A 19,339-nucleotide genomic window follows, 5' to 3' on the forward strand; every position below is an offset into this window, starting at 1 on the left:
GTCTTAGTTTGTTTGCCTTCATATTGCTTAATTTTTATTTTTTCCCTAGCTTTATTGAGATATAACTGACAAAACTGTAAGGTATTTAGAGTACACAAAGTAATGATTTGATGGATCTATATACACTGTGGAAGGATTCACCCCAACAAGTGAATTACCACATCCACCTCTATCTCCTCTCATACGTACCTTTTTTTTTTTTTTTTTTTTTGGTGATAATATTTAAATTCTACGCTCTTAGCAAATTTTGATTATGCAATATATCGTCACCAACGGTCACCATGTTATAATTAGACCCTTAGACATTACTCATGTTTAAAACTTAAAGTATAAACTTTAATCAACCCCTTGATAACTTTTATCAACCCCTATTTCCCCATCCCATAATCCCTCACCTATGTTTTTAACCCACTAAACTATACATCCTGCTTCACAGCCTTAGTCAAACGGTATTTGCTACTAAAGGTGAATGCAAACAAAGTCTTTAAAGCACCAATCTGAGTTCACGTAACAGCCAAAATCTGGGGTAGATTTCTGTCTCAGGGACCATAAACAAGTCTTCACTGCCCATATAAAATGGCCCTGCGGTTTGCATTAGGACTGAATCCTTTTCAAAGTTCCTTATTGTCTTCAAATTCTATTAACCATTGTTAATGTAGAAGTACAATCCATATGTGGGATTCTTTAAAATCTCCAAGAAAACTTGAGCATCTATTTTCTCCCTCAGAGAACCACAGAAAGGAGACCAACACAAATTGGTACACTCTCCAGGTTCCTGTGGTCCATTACACTTCAAACGTGTAAGAAGAAAGCCTCAAAACAAAAAAAAATACAGAAACTCATTTCACCAAAATGTCAAGTTTTGAGAGAAATATCTTTTTAATGCAGATTAAAAAGCTAGGATTTATTAGGGCAAAGGTTCATGGGAATATTAACCCAAATGTCCAATAACACTTCGCAGAAACTCAAATGGTTCTTAATTCGGAAAAGCTTAAAAACCAAGCAATGCCATGCAGAGACATAAACCACAGAATTTACATCAAAAACAAAATATATCCCAAGGCCCAAATACATTTTCCTCACCTGATTCGGAAGTTGTAAATCAGTAAAAAAGTGTAAACACCCTGGAACAGGAATCAAAAGACAAGGGTTCAAAGTTCCTGCTATGACCAAGGCAGTACAAATGGTCTCCCACATCTAACTTCTCTGCAATTCAGTTGCTTTATCGTGTAAGAGAAAATGTCAAAGATGTCTAACCATTCTAACATTCCAGAATTTCATCAGAAGAATTAAAAGTTTTCCTACTGTTGTTATTCTAACCTAGATGAGGAAACCAAGACACGAAGGACTAAACTAAATGTCCAATGCACAAAGCTGAGTGGCTTACATGTCACTTAAGTATGGAACAGACTTGCAGCAGTTGCTATCAGGGCTCCACCCACATGGCCTCGGATCCCTCTACACAGTCCCTGTGTGCTCCCACTCCCAGCAGCCAGCCCCTGTTGGCCCTTTGTCATGGGGTGCTGATGCTCACTTGCCCTCGAGCATGAACAACCGGAAGTGCGCGGGAATTCATATCCTCACGGGAGGGATGAGGATGTGTAAGTAACCCAACTCCCACTGCCCCTAATGGGGACAACTGCAGTGTGTAATGCACATACACCGTCTCCCAAGCTGCCCTGTGGAATTAAAGCAAAGGTACCCTCCCTGAGTCTCAGCTGAATAACACACCCTCCTTATCCTCCTTTTCCTACTGGTTCAACTTCCCTCATACCATTCCAAATTTCCCTGGAAATACCTCCCCCACAAAGTTACTTCTGTGTGAATACTTTTCTCACTATCTGCTACCAGGGAATGCAAACTGAGAGCAATTCCACGGTTACTCTGGTTCAAAGTTTTCCAAATGACAACTGCTCACACACAATGCTTGCTATATCCACAGAACACTAATACTGTTACCAATTTCTTTACATGACTGGTTTTAACTTATAAGATGACTTTATTTTCAACAACGACCCATCTGTTTGCCTAAGGAGAAGATAATTATCAACACAATCTAAAAACAAAAGGGATTGATCTGGCTACTTCAGATAAAAAGTCCTGAGCTGAAGATCTTAAAAAGCACACTGGCACAAAACCTAAAATTCTCCTGGACAAAATCTTAAGGTGTCAAAGATATTTAAGAGAGCAACTTCCTCACTGTGTGACTCACTGGTATCTGATACCACCCACTTCTGTGTAGTGTCAATGATATGCGCCCTGCACTCTGGGACGTGTTACTTTCGCAGCCATCCTGCCAAGCTGTGCCTGTCCCTTGCACGTGGCACAATTCCTGGTGTATAACCAATGTACAATAAGCATTAAACCATTTAATAAGGAAACTGAGGCTCAGAGAAGCTGAATGTCTTACATTGTCAGATACAACTGAACCGTTTCTCTCCATGCCACCTGCCAGCATCCAGAACCAGATGTGATTCGTTCCTAAAACTCTAAGACTTTTCCTAGATGACTGCATCTATGGCAGTAAATCCATACAACTATACACATTTTGGCTCTTATGATCACTCTTACGATCTTTGTTTCTCCCATTCTCCCCCAAACTCTTTGAGAATTCCATAGAACATCACTGCTGATTTTCATCCACTATTTGCCTATTGGCATAACCTCTTTTTATCACTCTCCTTTTTCAACTACTGCTATTACTCCTTTTTTCTTTCATTATAACCCTCAGAATTGATTTCACTTTTATGTTCATTATTGTTCATTTATAATCAGCTTTTGATTGCATGCTGATTATTCTTAAATTTCAACTTTATACTACTGAAGAAAAACACTGCTTAGTGTTAAGCTTCTGATTACAAAATCAGCTGGAATAAGTTATGTAACTGTTTTTTTAAAAGGCCTGTACGTAAGTTTTAAAACGTAGTTCTCTGTTTAACTTTGGATGAGCTGTCTGAATACAGAGAATGGTTAAGAACTGGGTGAGATCAAAAAATTATGAACTTTGTTTTTTATGTAAGCCAAATGGACAATACCAGAAATGACACATCTGAATAAGTAAGGTTCTGTATTTATTTCAATTTCTTGCTGCAGTCAACACATTTCCCAATTCCTATTTAGGAAGTGATATCAAACCTCACACCCTATTTCTTTACAATATTCTTCTTAATTGCAATTCTTCCTGCTTTAAAGTGATCTCACTTTTGGGGAGCCTGGTGGCTCAGTCGAGTGTCTGACTTTGGCTCAGGACACAATCTCACGGTTCATGAGTTCAAACCCTGCATTGGGCTCTCTGCTGTCAGCGCAGAGCCTGCTTGGGATCCTCTGCCCCTCTCTCTCTGCCCCTCCCCGACTCACACTCCCTGTCTCAAAAGTAAAAATATGTAATAAAATAAAATGACCTCACTTTCAGAAATGGTCAGAGCTTCCCAAACCCACACTGGTGAATAATATAGTGGGGAAACAATGTTTGGTTCAAAAACAAATATATAAAGCATAAACCAAGACAACTTGTATTCATGGTCCATAAGCTGGCTTTCCAAGCAGCTATGGAAGATACACATCTCTAGGATAAACTCAGAGAGGCCAAAAGGGCCAGGATGGAAAAGCTCACAACCACAAAAGGCACCATGTTCGTTTCCTATGGCTGCCAGAACAAAGTAACACAGACCCGGGGGCTTAGGGGTAACGTACTGGGTCACAGGTCTGCAAACAAGGTGTCCTCAGGGCTGGTTCCTCTGAGGCGGTGCCTCTCCCGTCACTTCTGCTGGCTTGCCGGCCTTTTTTGTTGTCCCACGGCTGAGAGAAGCATCACTCATGTTCAGATGGGCGTTCTCCCTACTAACATTTCTGAGTCTAAATTTGCCCTTTTTTATAAGGACACCAGTCTTACTGGATTAGGCCCCACCTTAGTAATCTCCTTTAATTTGATAATCTCTGTATGATGCTATCTCAACATGAGATCACATTCTGAGGTACTAGTGGTTAGCCTTGAAGTATAAATTTGTTTTGGGAGGAGACACCACTCAACTCACGACAGGCACAACCGAACAGACGGATGTGAGTGGCAATGCAAGTTGCCGTGTGGGACAACAGCTGTGACAGCAGCTCTGTGCAGTCTCTGAACCACAGTCTGCCCCTTTTAAAACTGGGCCTGGTGGGGGCGCCTGGGTGGCTCAGTCGGTTGAGCATCCGACTTCGGTCAGGTCACGATCGCACAGTTCCTGAGTTCCAGCCCTGCATGGGCAGAGCCTGCTTTGGATCCTCGGTCCCCTTCTCTCTCTGCCCCTCCCCGGCTCACTCTCCCAATTTCTGTCTAAAAAGTAAATAAATATTTTAAAAAATGGGCTTGGTGATGGCAATAAGAATGCCTGCCTCCTAGGATCACTGTAAGGATGCCATGAGGCAGTCCTCTTCCAGTGCACAGCACCAGGCTTGGCCCGTGAAATGCGGGCGGGAAGTGTCAGGAGTCTATTCCTGCATGTGCCCAACTTGAGGTTTCTAAACAGACACTATGACCAGCCACTGTGTAGGCGAGCCCTGGAGAAACGGTACTGGTGGTGCTGCATTCCAGAAAGCCCTGGGGAGCCCTCTACAACACCAAACGCCTCTCCCTGTAACTGACCATTTCTCTGTGGTCTCCCCCTGACCGTTCCTTAAAGGCAGCATCTGTCCCATGTGCCCTAGCGTCCTATCGACCTACCATCTTCTGAGCCTGATAAGTGCGTTTAACAAGTGATGCATTAACAAACACTCACTGGAAGAATAAAAGAATATGATTATTTAAGAAAATATTAACAGCAAAGGTGTTTCTTAAACATTCTAACCCGACATGGGAAACGGGAAATATAGTTCAAACTATACATCGGAAAACATTTCTACTCAGGATAACGTCAATAGAAAATATATATCCATTGTACGCTCATGCTCACAGAGGCATTATTCACAAGACAGAAGGCGAAAGCAAGCTAAGTGTCCACTGATGAATGAATGGATCAACAAAATGTTACACACACGTATAAACATACAATGTATACACCCACAACTGAATATAATCCAGCCTTAAAAAGGAAGGAAGTTCTGGCACTTGTATGGGTGAGGTTTAAGGGCATTATGCTAAATGAAATAAAGGACACAAAGGACAAACACTGTATGATTTCTCTTACATGATGTCCCCAGAGTGAAATTCATAGAAAAAGAAAGTAGAATGGCAGCTTGTGGGGCTGGCAGAACGGAAAATGGGGAGCTAGTATGTAATTTGTACAAAGGTCAGTAAGGGAAGATGAAAAAGTTCTGGACGTGGCTGGTGGTGATGGCTGCATAACAGTGTGAATGTACTTACTGCCACAAAAATGTACATGTTAAAATGACAATTTTACATTACGTATATTTTACAAAAGTAAAATAAAAATTAAAAAGTAAATTAATAAAAAATTTTAAATAAAAAAATACAGGGGTGCCTGGTGGCTCAGCCAGCTAAGCATCCAAATTCAGCTCAGGTCACGATCTCGCGGTTCATGAGTTCGAGCCCCATGTCGGGCTCTGTGCTGACAGCTCAGAGCCTGGAGCCTGCTTCAGATTCTGTGTCTCCCTCTCTCTCTGCCCTACACCACTCACGCTCTGTCTCTCTCTCTCTCTCAAATATAAAATGAACATTAAAAAAATTTTTAAATAAAAAATAGATACACATATTTTTAGTACCTTGAGAAACATGAGAAGTGAAAAACAAGGTTTTCAGAGACATAAAAGGCATTTTCAGCTTCAAATTATGAATCAAAAAAGCAATCCCTTTGCTACTTCCCTCAACATCCCAAAATTCAATCACAAAAACACTGCTTTGCATTCATAATTAATTTTACTTAAATTACGACAATATTGTTTATTTGAAACTTCAAAGTTCCAAGAAAAGGATTCTTTTCTGGCCTATTAAAAAAATACTTTGAAGTATACTGGGGCAAAATAGACTCATCCTGTAGCACAGAACAAAATATCTTCAAGAAAGGAATACTGTAACTCATGGATTACTGTAGACATAACATTATTGATATACTGCCAATACTAAGATAAATGAAATGTCATACTCCCTTGCAGCCTTTTAATGGAAATGGAACTTAATAACTTTCTCTCATCTCTATCTGAAGTTTAACTCTGTAAGTTTCCCCATGTTAAATTATATTTTATATAAAATAGTTATAAAATCAATTTTATACCACTCATAAAAGCCTCACCGTAAACCTTTATCAGACAAAAAAGAAAGCATCCATTACGCTCCCAATATGCTCTGCTACGAGTTTTAGATTTGGTACTCCAATCCTAAAAGCACCTGTGATGTTGTGATTTTATTTTTTTTTTTTTAATTTTAATGTTTATTTATTTTTGAGGCAGAGAGAGACAGAGCATGAACGGGGGAGGGTCAGAGAGAGAGAGGGAGACACAGAATCGGAAGCAGGCTCCAGGCTCTGAACCATCAGCCCAGAGCCCGACGCGGGACTCGAACTCACGGACCGTGAGATCATGACCTGAGCTGAAGTCGGACACTCAACTGACTGAGCCACCCAGGTGCCCCGATGTTGTGATTTTAATAAGAAATGTGTATTTGGTCTTTATCCATGGTCCTAGTATGGAGTTCCTAAAACCCCTGGAAATTCCTAAGTGATGAGAGTGATACAGGTCTGTTATGTGCACAAGGTGACCTGGACCCCACCTAAGGATGGGGGCTAGTTGCCAGGGGAACCAAGCTAGTAATCAGAGGGTCGGAGTTTTCAGTTGTATCCCTCCTAAAGGATGAGTGAGGGGCTAGAGACTGAGTTCAATCACCGATGACCAAATATTCAATCAGCCATGCCTAGGTGATGAGGCCTCCATAAAAATCCCTGACCTACAGGATTCTGGGAGCTCTGGAGCTGGTGAACCCACCGAGACCCGGGGAGAGTCATGTGCTCAGAGAGCATGGGAGCTGTACAACTCTAGTAGCACACCTTGCCCTGGGTGTGCTTGACTTACACCCTTTATTGTAAGAAACCAGTAGCAATCTAGTAAGTAAAATGTTTCTCTAAGTTCCAGGAGCTGCTCTAGCAGACTGAATGAACCTGGGGGGGGGGGGGGGGGAGTGGGGATCACGGAATCAGCAAATCTATGGTCAGTCAGAAGCATGGGTGGCAATGTGGACTTGAGACTGGTGTGAGGGAGGGGGTAGCCAGAAGTTTTAGGATTGAGCCCTTGACCTGTGGGATGTGACATTATCTCCAGCAAGCAGCGTCAGAATGGAGTTGAATTACAGGACATTCAAATGGTGTGTGAGAACCGCCTGGTGGTGTTGGAAAACCCATACATCTGAATCGATGTCGGAACCTACCCCATAGGCTCAGTCTCCCCAAGGACCAATCACAACAGTTCTGCCTCCATTTCAAAGGAGCCTCCTCAACACTTAGTCATTCAACCCTTCTTCATCATTTTAAATTAGTGAGGATAATCGGTTTACAACTCCACTATCTCAAAATGTATCTCGTTTTTCTAACTGGCCAAATAGCACATTTATTTTTTCATGCCAATTATAAAAAAGCTATCAACTGAAAAATTCATTCTTCTTTTCCCTATACTGTTGGTTTTCAAGTTTAATGATATGTCACTTTAAGAAAGAGTTCTGAGTCTTAACAAAGAAACACTCACCATTAATAGTTTATTCCCTTAATCAAAAATAATTAATAACTTTCAGCATTCTTTCTATTACTTATTAAAGGCCTATGTAAGCCCTAAGGCTGGAATAAGAGTGCATATTAAATGTGGTTTTCCTCCCCTTCTTTTCAAAGGTAAGTTAACCCAAATAAGTCCTTCAAAGTCCAGGCAACTGTAACCACAGCATCTTGACAGCAACTAGGAGAGCAGGATCAGAAGATGGGGGGACATCAAGCAAACGATACCATAGTTTCCTTATAAAAATGTGAAGACAGGTCCATCGATCGGGGGAAAACTAATATTTTCTGATAAGGCTAAAAATCTGGTCTCCACTCCCAATCAGTGCTGAGGCAAGAAAGTCCTTTTCCCAAGAGATTTTCATTTTCTTCCTCTGCTCCCGAGCACACACAAGGGACCACAAGCAGCCTTGCCCTTGCCCCTCATGTCATTCCATACCTTGACTCTTCTGAGTCTCTATCCTGTGGTTCCATTACCCACCTTTCTTACAAGCCAAGGCACTGAGCAGATTTAGAGGGAAAGTGGGGGAAAGATCAAAGGGGGCCTTTTATGAAAATAAAGCCTTTATGATTATAGTTAGTGATAAAAATACCAAAACCAATGACTAATATTTATTAACCATTTAGGGCGCAGTGCTAAGATGGTGTGCATGAGCTCAGTTAATGCTCAGTGCAACTCTGGGGGGTGACTACTCTACCTCTCCCCATTTTGCAGTTGAGAAAGCTCAGGCACGGTGTAATTTCATCAAACCTAACAAACAACAGCGTTTTCATACCATCTTTATGTAACCATTGGGGAAAAACCCTCCCAATCAATCTATGGCACAAGCGTAAAACACACCTGGAATTCAGAGACACTGAAGTGTGGGGGGAAAGCGTGTGTCTTACAAATAAAATACATAAGTAAGTTTCACAAGACCATGCGTTTGAATGAAATGAACTCTGCCCCCTCAGTCCCAGCAGACTGCACCAGGGACTGGTGTGGGAACCAGCGGCCTCTGCACGTAGCTTGAAGGATGTGCCCAAGAAAGCAGCTCATTACTGAGTGGTGGCAAAAAGACCCAAACAAATCCTCTTTGGGAAGTGTAAAGTGGAGGTGAACCACTTCAACCCACAAGAGAAGCTGGGTTACTTCAACGCAGAACACTCTTCCAAGTAAAGCTGAGGAAGTGCCCTGGGCTCATAGAAGCCCACTGTCTACACGTGTCTTTGAAATACTCATTTGGGTATTTGGACAAATGAGCTGACTTCTCATGACAACCCATCTTCCCACTTAATAATTCCTTCCTGAGAAATATTTTTCATTGTAATCATAAGAAAACAGTCTAAAACAAGGCCCACTGCCATTATCTTCAACCCCTGTAAATTAGTCCAACACAGACAAAAAAGGTGAATCGTAAGGAAATCTTCAGAAAGTTGGAAATGTGCAAAAGGAAACAAATCAATCATGAAAATGTGATCTTAGAGACAAGAAGTTCACAAAGGATGGAAAATATAATGATGTTCTTAATGGACCAGGCCACGCCCCCCCCCCCCCCCCCCCAGCACTGCATGCAGAGCTCTGCTACATGGGGATACCATGGTGCTGCTCCTAAGACCCACCCCCCATCTTAGCCATGGGCTGCAGGGTGGGGGTAGATACCTTATGCCAAACAGTCCATCTATCAGCTGGCCAGTGACCCAAACGTGAATACAAAATGGTGAGCTAGACAAACAAGATTTTCTCCTAAAAAGTATACTATTCTGGGAGATGGAAGCTAGATGATGTTTTGGGGATGGGAGGCTAAAGTGGGCATGGGACTGGACAGTCAAAGTCATGTGCAGGCAGAAGTTACAAAGAGATGTAACCATGAGTAAGTGACTGGTTACAGTACAGAAAGGGCACAGAAGAGCCAACACCAAGGAAGATTAGTGTTGAGTTCTAGTACATGTCCCTTTCAATAAACCTTTTATTTTTCTTGCGATAAGTCCAAGCAGGTCTCTTTCAACCAAAGAAGATTTAAGAAGCATCAGCACCACCCACACAAGACTGAGAGCACAGAAGGAAATAACAAAGCCAGAATGCACCATTTCAACAGGGCCCAGGATGTCATTAACCCCAGAAAAGGCTTCAGGCTTGGGAAAGCATGTCACTGTGCTCAGGTTTAGACATCTGTGCTTGGGAAGGCTGGCAGATGTATGGGGCTTTCTATTTCTCTTCCTTTATTTGCATGTTCCTTTTCTGAGGCCCTAACAAAGTGTCCAGAGAACACCCAGCCATAGGGTCAAAGTACTTGGTTCTAGGAGTAAAGATAAGCAGGGACATTTTATAACCAGAGTGGCTGCTCCCACCCTCTCGGCTCAGGGATGGTACAGAGCCTTTTATCACCTTTTTGCTTTCAGCACAGGATAGGAGGAGGCAGCACCTTGTGGATCAGAAGAAATCATGGCTCCTGACCAGTATATTGCCTTAATAACGCCAATCTTTCTCTCCTACCCCCATTACCAACATTTCATCCATTTCAGTTAGGGTTTTCCAGAAACAGTCTTGGTTTGTTACACCTGCTGCCCTGGTGTGGTAACAATTCACAGTGCTCACGGTCACTTTCATTCAAAGTATCCCAACCTGGCAACAAATTATGCAGCCAACCTAATTTTGGTGCAAGCCCCCATCTTCTCCCATGTTATGTACAACTGGTGGAAGAAGAAAAAAGGAAACCTGTAGAAAAAAGGAAACCTGCCTTACGCACATTCTCCTGATACAATTACTAAGGGCACTGAATCAGTGCACAGTCCCCCAAGGGAGCCCCATGCTTGCAACATTCTCCCACACATCTCCATCCTATATGCAGAAAGGGTCCTCTAAAGCTTCAAACTTCCCCCTTTGCCTCACTATCTAAACTCTTCAATGATTCTCCACTGCCCTCAAGAACAAACCTTAACTCCAATACCAGATGCCAGGATCAGCAGAATGGTGCCCCTGCTTTGGTCTCCGGCCTCATCTCTGACTGCCCCGCCACCCGAAACTCCACAAGGCAGCCCTCCTGAATTCCTCGGTGCCCACAAGTCACAACCTTGGTACCCGGACAGCCCAGAAATGGAAGCGGGCCGGGCACATGGAGAAACAGGAAGTAGTAGGAAAAGAGACACCAGACCCACATGCCACCCCCCCCCCCCCCACAGGTCCCAAATTTGCACACAACTACCCCTAATGCTTGGCCACGTCTCCAACATCAATTTATAAATTATACCAAATCCCTCCAATTTTAAAACAAAAATAAACTTTACAGAGTTAAGCCTAAGAAATCTATGCCTTCGTGACTGGTGCTGAAGTGCTATTCTTTTGGAACCATTTTTGAAAGAGGCAAAAGCTGGCCGTGTCACCTGCACACTGATCCAAGTCTGCAGTCAGAATACCAGGAAGCTCTGTCCTCCAGGAGCACCCCCCGGAGCCCACCCTGCAAAAGCAATGCAATTTCACAACTTCAGAATCCCCGAAACACTACAGTCAGTGCTCCACACTTGGGCAGACAGCGAAAGGCACCTGGGACTGGCTGTGACTACAGTCTATTCTTTAGGTGTCCCGCCACCTCAGATCTTTGACGCACATGAGGTCCAGAAGCCATCACTACTAAGTAAACACGAAGATGTGCAAACATTTCTGGAATGAGCCACATCCAGGATGGTGCAACAGAGCTCACCATGTGACCTTCCCCACTGCTACCTTGGGCTTCTACAGACCTTCACTTCATGCCCTCTTCTTCACGCCCTCTTCACGCCCTGCAGAATAATGTAGAACTGGGGTACAGGAGGCAGGCTGTGGACTGTCTGAGCCTCAAGTGCTCCAGATGTAAATGGAAAATGATCATCTCGGTCCCACGTGGTTGGTGCAAAGATTCAAGGGAACAAAACATATGGAAAACACCAAGCTAGTGCCTAACCCTGAGATGGCAGCAAACAATACATGTGTATCAGATCTGAGAAGGGAAAATGCTTCTAGCTTAGTAAAGCATAAAAAAATGCAAGTAAAGTTAGCTTCAAATTCGCCGTAAGAAAAATAACCGTTGTGAGCCAACCATATCATTATGTCAAATGTACTCTCTGTAACCACATATGAGATTTATCCCTTTTCAGAGAACAATAAATCAAGGTTAAACCAAGTTCAACAGTTTTGTAAAGCAAGAGCCTGGCAGACCCAGAATTTGAATATTGTTCGATTTGAATGCAGAACTCACACCCTCTTCTCTGTTACCCTGTTTCCCAGAGCCTGAAGCCAGCCAGGGAAGGAGTCAGATAAGAGCCTGGAGAAGACAACCTGGTACACAGATCAGTACACCTGAGTCAGCACAAGCCACTCAGGGCAGAGAGACTGGGAAATGCAAGCAATCAGTGTAACCGGATGTTTCCGCCCAAATAGGATCCTTTAGCAACAGTTTAATGTTTTAACAGCCTAGGTGGCTTGTTAGCATGAGGCAGGTGACTTGCTCGCCTCTAATTGTAATTAAGCAAGTTGCTCTTGACCTCTCCGTGATGTTCCCTTACACGTGTCACGAAGACAATACAGCCTCCTTAGCAGTAATGTTGCAAGGGCTAAAGAAATGGTATGCAGAGATCACGGTGCATAGGGTCTCTGCGCACATGCGAAATGAACAGTCTTATTATGAAAGTCCTTTCACAACTAGACTTGTTACAGCCCCTTCCTTCCTCGCTTGCCTCCATTGTCTGCATCGTTGCTCAACTTCTGTTACTTACCTGCCCTTCCCTCTTCTCTATGAACCGCACTCAGTCACTGAGACCACAAAAGCTTACTGAATACCTTGTCAGGCGAGCTGGGGAAACTGGTGATGCATAAGAAAATCTTCGGCCTCAATGAGCTCACAATCTTCTATTTGTGAGAGAGGGAAGAAGACAGACAATAAATAAATATACAAAGAAGAAACACAATAAATCACCAGACTTTAAAACGTTAGCATAATAAAGCAAGTAAGGGGTAGAGAGACATCTCTGGGGAGAGGCAGAATCAGATAAAATATTCAGGGAAAGCCCTGTCTGAAGATTTAACATGGAGTCAGAGAGCTAATGAAGGAAGAGAACAGGCCTGGGAGCAGAGGAAACAATGTTTCAGAAGGAGAGCACAGCAAGCCCCCCAGTGCAGGAACAAGCACAGCCACTGAGAGGACCAAAAACACAGCCCAAATGCAGCATTCACATGCCCTAGTACAATTCTTGGTTTGCACGCCAATTTTGCCACCAAACTCTGAACCCCCTGAGGGTAGGGGCCGTGTATCTCCCATCTGCATTCACTCAGTCATGTAGCAACCTCGACATGCCCAGCATTCTCGTCAACATTGGGTTTACAGGGAAGAACTAAACTGACATAGTTGTCGCCTTCAGGGAGCTTATACCCAATACCACCAGGCACAGACCAAGTGTTCAGAAAACCAACTACACGAACAACACTTGCAGGGCGCCTGGGTGACTTGGTCAGTTAAGTGTCCGACTTCGGCTCAGGTCTCATGGTTCGTGAGTTCATGCCCCGAGTTGGGCTCTGCTCTAACAGTACAGAGCCTGCCTGGGATTCTCTCTCTCTGTTACTCCCCGCAACACCCCCCCCGCCCCCAAACCCATGTGCTCACTCTCTCTCTCAAATAAATAAACTTAAAAAAAAAAAAACTCACTAAATAAACTTTTTTTTGTTTAATGTTTACTTTTAAGAGAAAGAGAGACAGAGCCCAAGCTGGGGAGGGGCAGAGAGGGAGACACAGAATCTGAAACAGGTTCCAGGTTCTGAGCTGTCAGCCCAGAACCTGACACAGGGCTTGAACCCACGAACTGCAAGATCATGACCTGAGCCTAAGTTGGATGCTTAACTGACTGAGCCACCCAGGTACCGCAATAAATAAACTCTTTTAAAAAATGAACAATATTTGCTTGGTTTTTAGTTAGGATGGAATTCTATGCATGCTGAGTTCTAGGCTTTCTACAGCCCATCCTCCTTCCTCATTTGTCTAGAAGATCACCTTCAGTTACATACCTGCCTCTCCCTTCTCCATGCAAAAAGGGGTGGCAAGAACTGACTCCTGCACTTTCCCCCACGTTCTCTCTCCCCTCTGCCTTTTTGCACACTGCCCACCCCACCTGCAGTGCCCTCCCCACTTCCTCTTCACCAGACTAACTCAAGTATTATCTCCCAAAGTTTCATTAGGATATTGATTTTACAATTTGCTCAAACGTGGGCAAATCTCTCAAGTTCTTGAGGCAAAACATTTCCATCGAGTAACAGAAAGTGATAAATCAAGTGACAATCCCACACTGAGTAGTAAAGAGAACTGAAGGACAAATGATCTGAGGTTAGGTAGATAATTTCTCTTCCTTCCCAAAATATGAGGTATTATTTCAGTGACTTTCTGGGCATTGTGCCTGCGGAACAGGGCTACGATACACAGGCAGCAACGTTCTCACTACCGGGGGTCTGCGCACTCCATCCCTGGCCCATAAAAGATCAGTTTCATTTACAGTAAACAAAACCAATTTGGGACACTTAAAGGTCTTCCCCACACAGAAGGTCAACAGTTTAGCTTCTAAATTATCTGAGATAGATTTCTTCCTCTAACAGAAGAAATTGCAGCTGTAAAAAAAAAAAAAAAGTCAGATATTTATTCTTTTAGGCAAAAGGCACAAATATGTGAGTCACAACTTCCGGCCCAACCTCCACAGGCTCATTTAGCTGATAAGGACTTACACGGGACCTTTAGTCCTTCACTTCTAAAAGCCATGCATCCCTCTTTCTCCTCCTACATCCTGAAGGAGCAGAAAATTAAGCTGGAGCCACCCACTTAGAAGAATACAACAGCAGGGGCATGGGTTTAAACAGTTTCCTTCAAAACCATGTGTTCCTCTAGGAGTTCCTGGACAGAAGCTCTGGGCTTTGCAGAGAACCACACAACAACTCCACAGCTGGGGACCTGACAGGCAGTGTTTCCCACAAGGTCTACCCTTCACCACACAGCAGCTCCGCAAACCCCACCCTGCCATTATGAGAGGGAACGTGTGCAGAAGGGCAACAATACCACCTTTGGGATTATCATTAACCATTGAAACTCTGTGCCCTCAACCGAAATTCCCATGTGACATGACCTACAGAGTAGGCTCATCTCTGTGCCCACCACAGCCGTGTCATGCTGTATGACATTGCCATGTAGTACAGCATCCTGTTCTACTGGAGGACTATTTGGACCCAGCAACATAGCCTTTACATGTGAAAAATCCCCTAACAATGATGAGATCTTTACTAGAGTACTGAGTTCACAGAACATTCCCCCTAAAAGTTTCAAAGCCAGCCTACGTCTGCAGTAGGAATTATACAGTACAGTAATTACATGCCTAATCTTTAGCAGCCAGGACTGGGTTTCAGACCCAGCTATTTTTTTACTAGCTAAATAACTTTGAGCAAGTCACTTATCCACTCTAGACTCTTAAAAGCTCCTTATCAGATGCTGCAAATCCCCACATGATCTGGCCCCTGCCTACCTCAAGCTACTACTGGTACTACTACTTTCCCCTCTTTAACTATTTGGACATGTTGAGCTCACTCCCGCCTCAGGGCCTTTGCACTTGCTGTCTTCTATGCCTAATACCCTCTTCCCCAAAGTTTCACCTGGCTGGCTATTTTTGGTTACTCAGGTTCTCAGCTCAAATGTCAAAAAGTCACCTCCAGGATCTCATAAACCTAATATTGAACGTGTGACTACATATTGTACAATTCCATTTACATAAGTACAGAAAGGAACGAGACCATGGTATGGTGGTGTAAGTGTAGGGACTTGGTGACCCTTTCCAGGGTGGAGGCAGCAACAGGTAGAAACACCAGGGGACCCTCGGGGTTGCCACTAAATGATTAGTTTTTTTATCTGAATCTGGTGACCTGGGCATATTCCGTTTGTGAGAACCCTTCAAGTTGGTCATTTATAATATGTACATTTTCAGTACATGTGTTACATTGCAACAAAAAAATCAAGCCAAAACAAAACAAAACAAAAACCCCACCTTATCAAGTTGGTTTACCTTGACCACCTAATCTACGTACACCTTCTTGGCTAAGCTATTCATTCTCCATCCCAGGATTCTATTTTACCTTTGTGTAGCATTTGTCCCTGGCTGAAATCATCATCATTATTTATGTATGTATGTACAGTCTAGCCCTTCCCCACCCCCATTAAAATCAAGTATGATGTGGCCATGTGCTCTGCCGGCTTTGTTCTCTACCCCCAAATATCAGCACCTAGAACAGTCCTGTCCTAGGTATAGACTGAATAAAAAATGTATGTAAAATAAGAAATGGCTAAAGCAGGCTTTCTAAGACTATAACATCAATCATAAGTCAAATAGCTGAAGCCAAGAGCAGAGGAAATAAGAAATTTCAATGACATTAAACCTCGGGAATATGTGTCAAATGTTAAATTTAACTACAGGGTGGGTGAGGGGAGGGAGCTAAAGTGTCATTCTAGGGACATCTTTTTGAGTGGTTACAGTTATTTCTCAAAGCAGAAACTGGGCCTTTTATCTCTGCATACCCAACAGCTCTGCACGAGGCCCTAGTAAAAACTAGGTGTGAGGCAAGAGTGGCAACAAATTTCTCAAAATACTTAGGATTTTTAAGGTTCGTGGGAAAAGGGGGTCATGTTCAACTGTAATGTTTGCCGTGGCCAAGGGAGTAGGTACGCACAACACCAAAGGAGACTCTGTTGGAAGAGATACTAAGAAGTACCCAAGAATTTAAAAAGTATCTTAAAAGTCATGAGCACTACTCTCCTAATACTGTCAATTCTAAGAGATTTATAAAAAAAAAAAATTTAGGGGCGCCTGGGTGAATCAGTCGCTTGAGCATCCGGCTTTGGCTCAGGTCATGATCTCGCAGTTCGTGAGTTCGAGCCCCACATCAGGCTCTGTGCAGACAGCTCAGAGCCTGGAGCCTGCCTCAGATTCTGTGTCTCCCTCTCTCTCTGCCCCTTCCCCGCTCACGCTCTGCCTCTCAAAAATGAATGAAGTTAAAAAAAAAATTGTTTTTTAATTTAAATGTCAGTAGTTCTAGGACTTGGATGTTATATAGTTGCTACTTGATAAGCAGACTAACCTCAATGCTAACATGACGCATTTTAATGAAGTCTACACTCACCAAGCAACAGCCCGGTGTAACAGAAACTTAAAAGTAAACTATTCTGGAATGGGGCTCTGCCACAAACTCTCTTTATAACTTGAACAAGTCATTGAATTTCTTTAGGCCTCAATTTTCCACCTGTGAAATAAGCTGGTTGCACTAGATACTGGCTAATGTCCATTTCTGGTTCTTGGGCACTAAGTACTAACCTGAACTTCTAAAAAATTCTCATCTTTGAAACCTTGTGCTTACAGGGTAACACATCATCCAAGAGTGATGTAAATCAAAGCTGCTGGATGGAGCGAGGTAACAGAACCTTTTGCCCAGTCCTGCCAAACCAAGGCTATCTGTCCCCAGACAGACTCCCTGGAGTGTTGCGTTCAGATCTCACTTCTGGGTTAGGCAGGAAGCCCTACCACACCTCGGCTAAACACTTGGGTTCCTTGTACAATTAAAGCTTTGAGTTTTCACTGCCCAGGGCCCCATGTGTCTCATCAATTCAAGCCTGCACTCATAGTTAGCACTACAGTTGTTTTTTGTAACACTTAAATAATGAATAGGACTTGATCACCTGGAGGTATTCTCCTCACTGCATTACAATAGTTATTAGTGATTTTAATTAGACAAAACTGCCATTCCTTTCCACTATCCCACCATACTGTCAAGTGCCTATTAAGGCTATTACAGTAATAAGTATTAGCACCTTTTAAATTTACGTTAACAAAAACAGAGAAATGAGAAGTCAGGAAATGAGAGAGGAAAAAAGAAAAAAAAAACAAAACCTTGCATATAATTAGCCAACGCTTAGAGTAACCCAAAGAATCATTGGTAGCTATCTTATAAATGTCCTAAAAACTATGCTATGCATATCCTGGTTAAAATTGCATGTGATAATTTGACTCTCATAAATTAAAAACGGGGAAAATGAACAAGGACGTTGCTCAGCTGTGGCTGAGCCCCACGCTGCCCTTTCTTTAAAGGGGGCAAGAACTTATCTGTGGACAATCAGAAGTTGAGCAGTTGAGTGATTTCTCCAAGAACCATCACCAACTTTTAACCCCCCAAAAGGCTTCTGAATACTTCGACTCGTACCATTCTGCAGAAACTACAATCTACAGGAGGCCAAGTTTGAACAGCTACTCGGCATCCACCCGCGGCCCCTTAGCTTTCTATTCTCTATAAACGAGGAGAAAGTGGACAGGGGGAATGCTCTGACGTGTGTTTGTGACGAGGCTGATTCCTCGTTGTAGGGAAAGGAGAGCGTTTCCCACTTTCCTCCTCGACCCCCGCATTTTGCCAACTCAGGCGCCCCTGAAATCTGCAAAAACAGTCCCCCCGGAGAAAGTTCCTCAGGGAGGTGAATCATTAATACCAGCCAGGCTGGGATGGGTTTCTGGGCATGTTCTTCACGTGGCCTAACACACGCGCTCAGAGGTCGAGACGTTTCTAAAGGAGAGCTGGCAACGTGGATGGTAAAACCGGTCTCCTAAACCCGGCCCAAGAACTTCTCGACTTGCCAGGCGGAGCCAGGTGCGGTGCCGGCGCCCTCCGCGTGGGCCCAGGGAACCGACGCCAGCGACTGCTGAGTGCTGGGTGGCGCCCTCCTCGGCCCCGGGGCCACACCCGAGCGGGGGCTGGGGAGGGGGGGGGGTCTCCCACGCGCCCGGGAGCAGCTCCGCGCGTCGCCTCCGGGGGTGCAGCGCCCGCGCCGCCGGGCACCCGCTGCCGGGAGGAAACAGGCGGCGGCGAGGACGACGAGGGCCGGGAGGACCCGGGCAGGCGGCCGCCCCGCCAGCGCCCTCCGCGCGGCTCCAGCCACCGGGAGCGCTCACCTGGGACCTGGCCGCCAGCAGCGGGGGCCGGAGCGCCAGGTCTCGCAGAAGTTTCCGGGCCTGCGCTGCCACGGGGGACGCCATCTTAAACAGGAAACTCGGCGCGGGGGAGCCGACTGCGCGCGGGCGGCCGAGGTCGGAGGAGGAGGAGGGAGGAGGAGGAGAGGGGCGGGCCCGGCCGGCCCCCGGACGCCCCCGCGCCCCGGCGCGCGGCCCCTCTGCGCGCGGCCCCGCCCCGGCGCCCCACGCCCCACGCCCCACGCCCGGCGGGGCCAGCACCGCCCCCGGTCCCCGACCCCGCCCCGTCTTCGCCTTTAGCCTGCGGGGGTCTTTTGGCCTTGTCACCGCGCCACCCACTGTGGGCATCAGCAGATCCCCAGCCCTGCGGTCGTGGGGTTTAAACTCTACCGAGGACCAAAGGGCAAGCGAACAGTAGTCACTGCCGCGAGCGGTGGAACTGTAACCGGGGGCCTTCGGAGCTCAGATCTCGTCTCGGGGTCTCAGAGGAGCCTGTGCACGCTGTGTCTGAGCTGGCACTGAAGGACTAAAGGGGAGGCGAGGGTTCTGGCGAAGGCGGTGGAAGCCTTCTAGAACTCAGTTAAGACGTTTTTATCCTTAACGGAAGATCAATGCAAAACCATTGAAGGGTTTTGAGCCCGGTAATCAGCATAATAAGAGCA

At 44.7% G+C, this 19,339-nt stretch overlaps 1 protein-coding gene across 2 annotated transcripts in view; it reads right to left on the reverse strand.

The window, feature by feature from the left end:
* The window catches only part of SUCLG2 (succinate-CoA ligase GDP-forming subunit beta), a 273,677-nt gene extending 254,633 nt beyond the window's left edge, over window positions 1-19,044 (reverse strand). Inside the window, exon 1 of one of the 2 annotated variants that reach the window (XM_060631535.3) lies at window positions 18,660-19,044. In XM_060631535.3, coding sequence (XP_060487518.2) covers window positions 18,660-19,025 — 366 coding nt within the window. In that variant the 5' untranslated portion in view covers window positions 19,026-19,044. Of the gene's footprint in view, window positions 1-10,607; window positions 10,920-18,659 lie in introns of those variants that run through there. The other variant, XM_078442840.2, reaches the window with a different exon arrangement.
* Window positions 19,045-19,339: the final 295 nt, after the last annotated feature.

The sequence above is a fragment of the Panthera onca genome, chromosome A2 (genome assembly GCF_046562875.1).
Source record: "Panthera onca isolate mPanOnc1 chromosome A2, mPanOnc1 haplotype 2, whole genome shotgun sequence".
Taxonomy (NCBI): Eukaryota; Metazoa; Chordata; class Mammalia; order Carnivora; family Felidae; genus Panthera; species Panthera onca.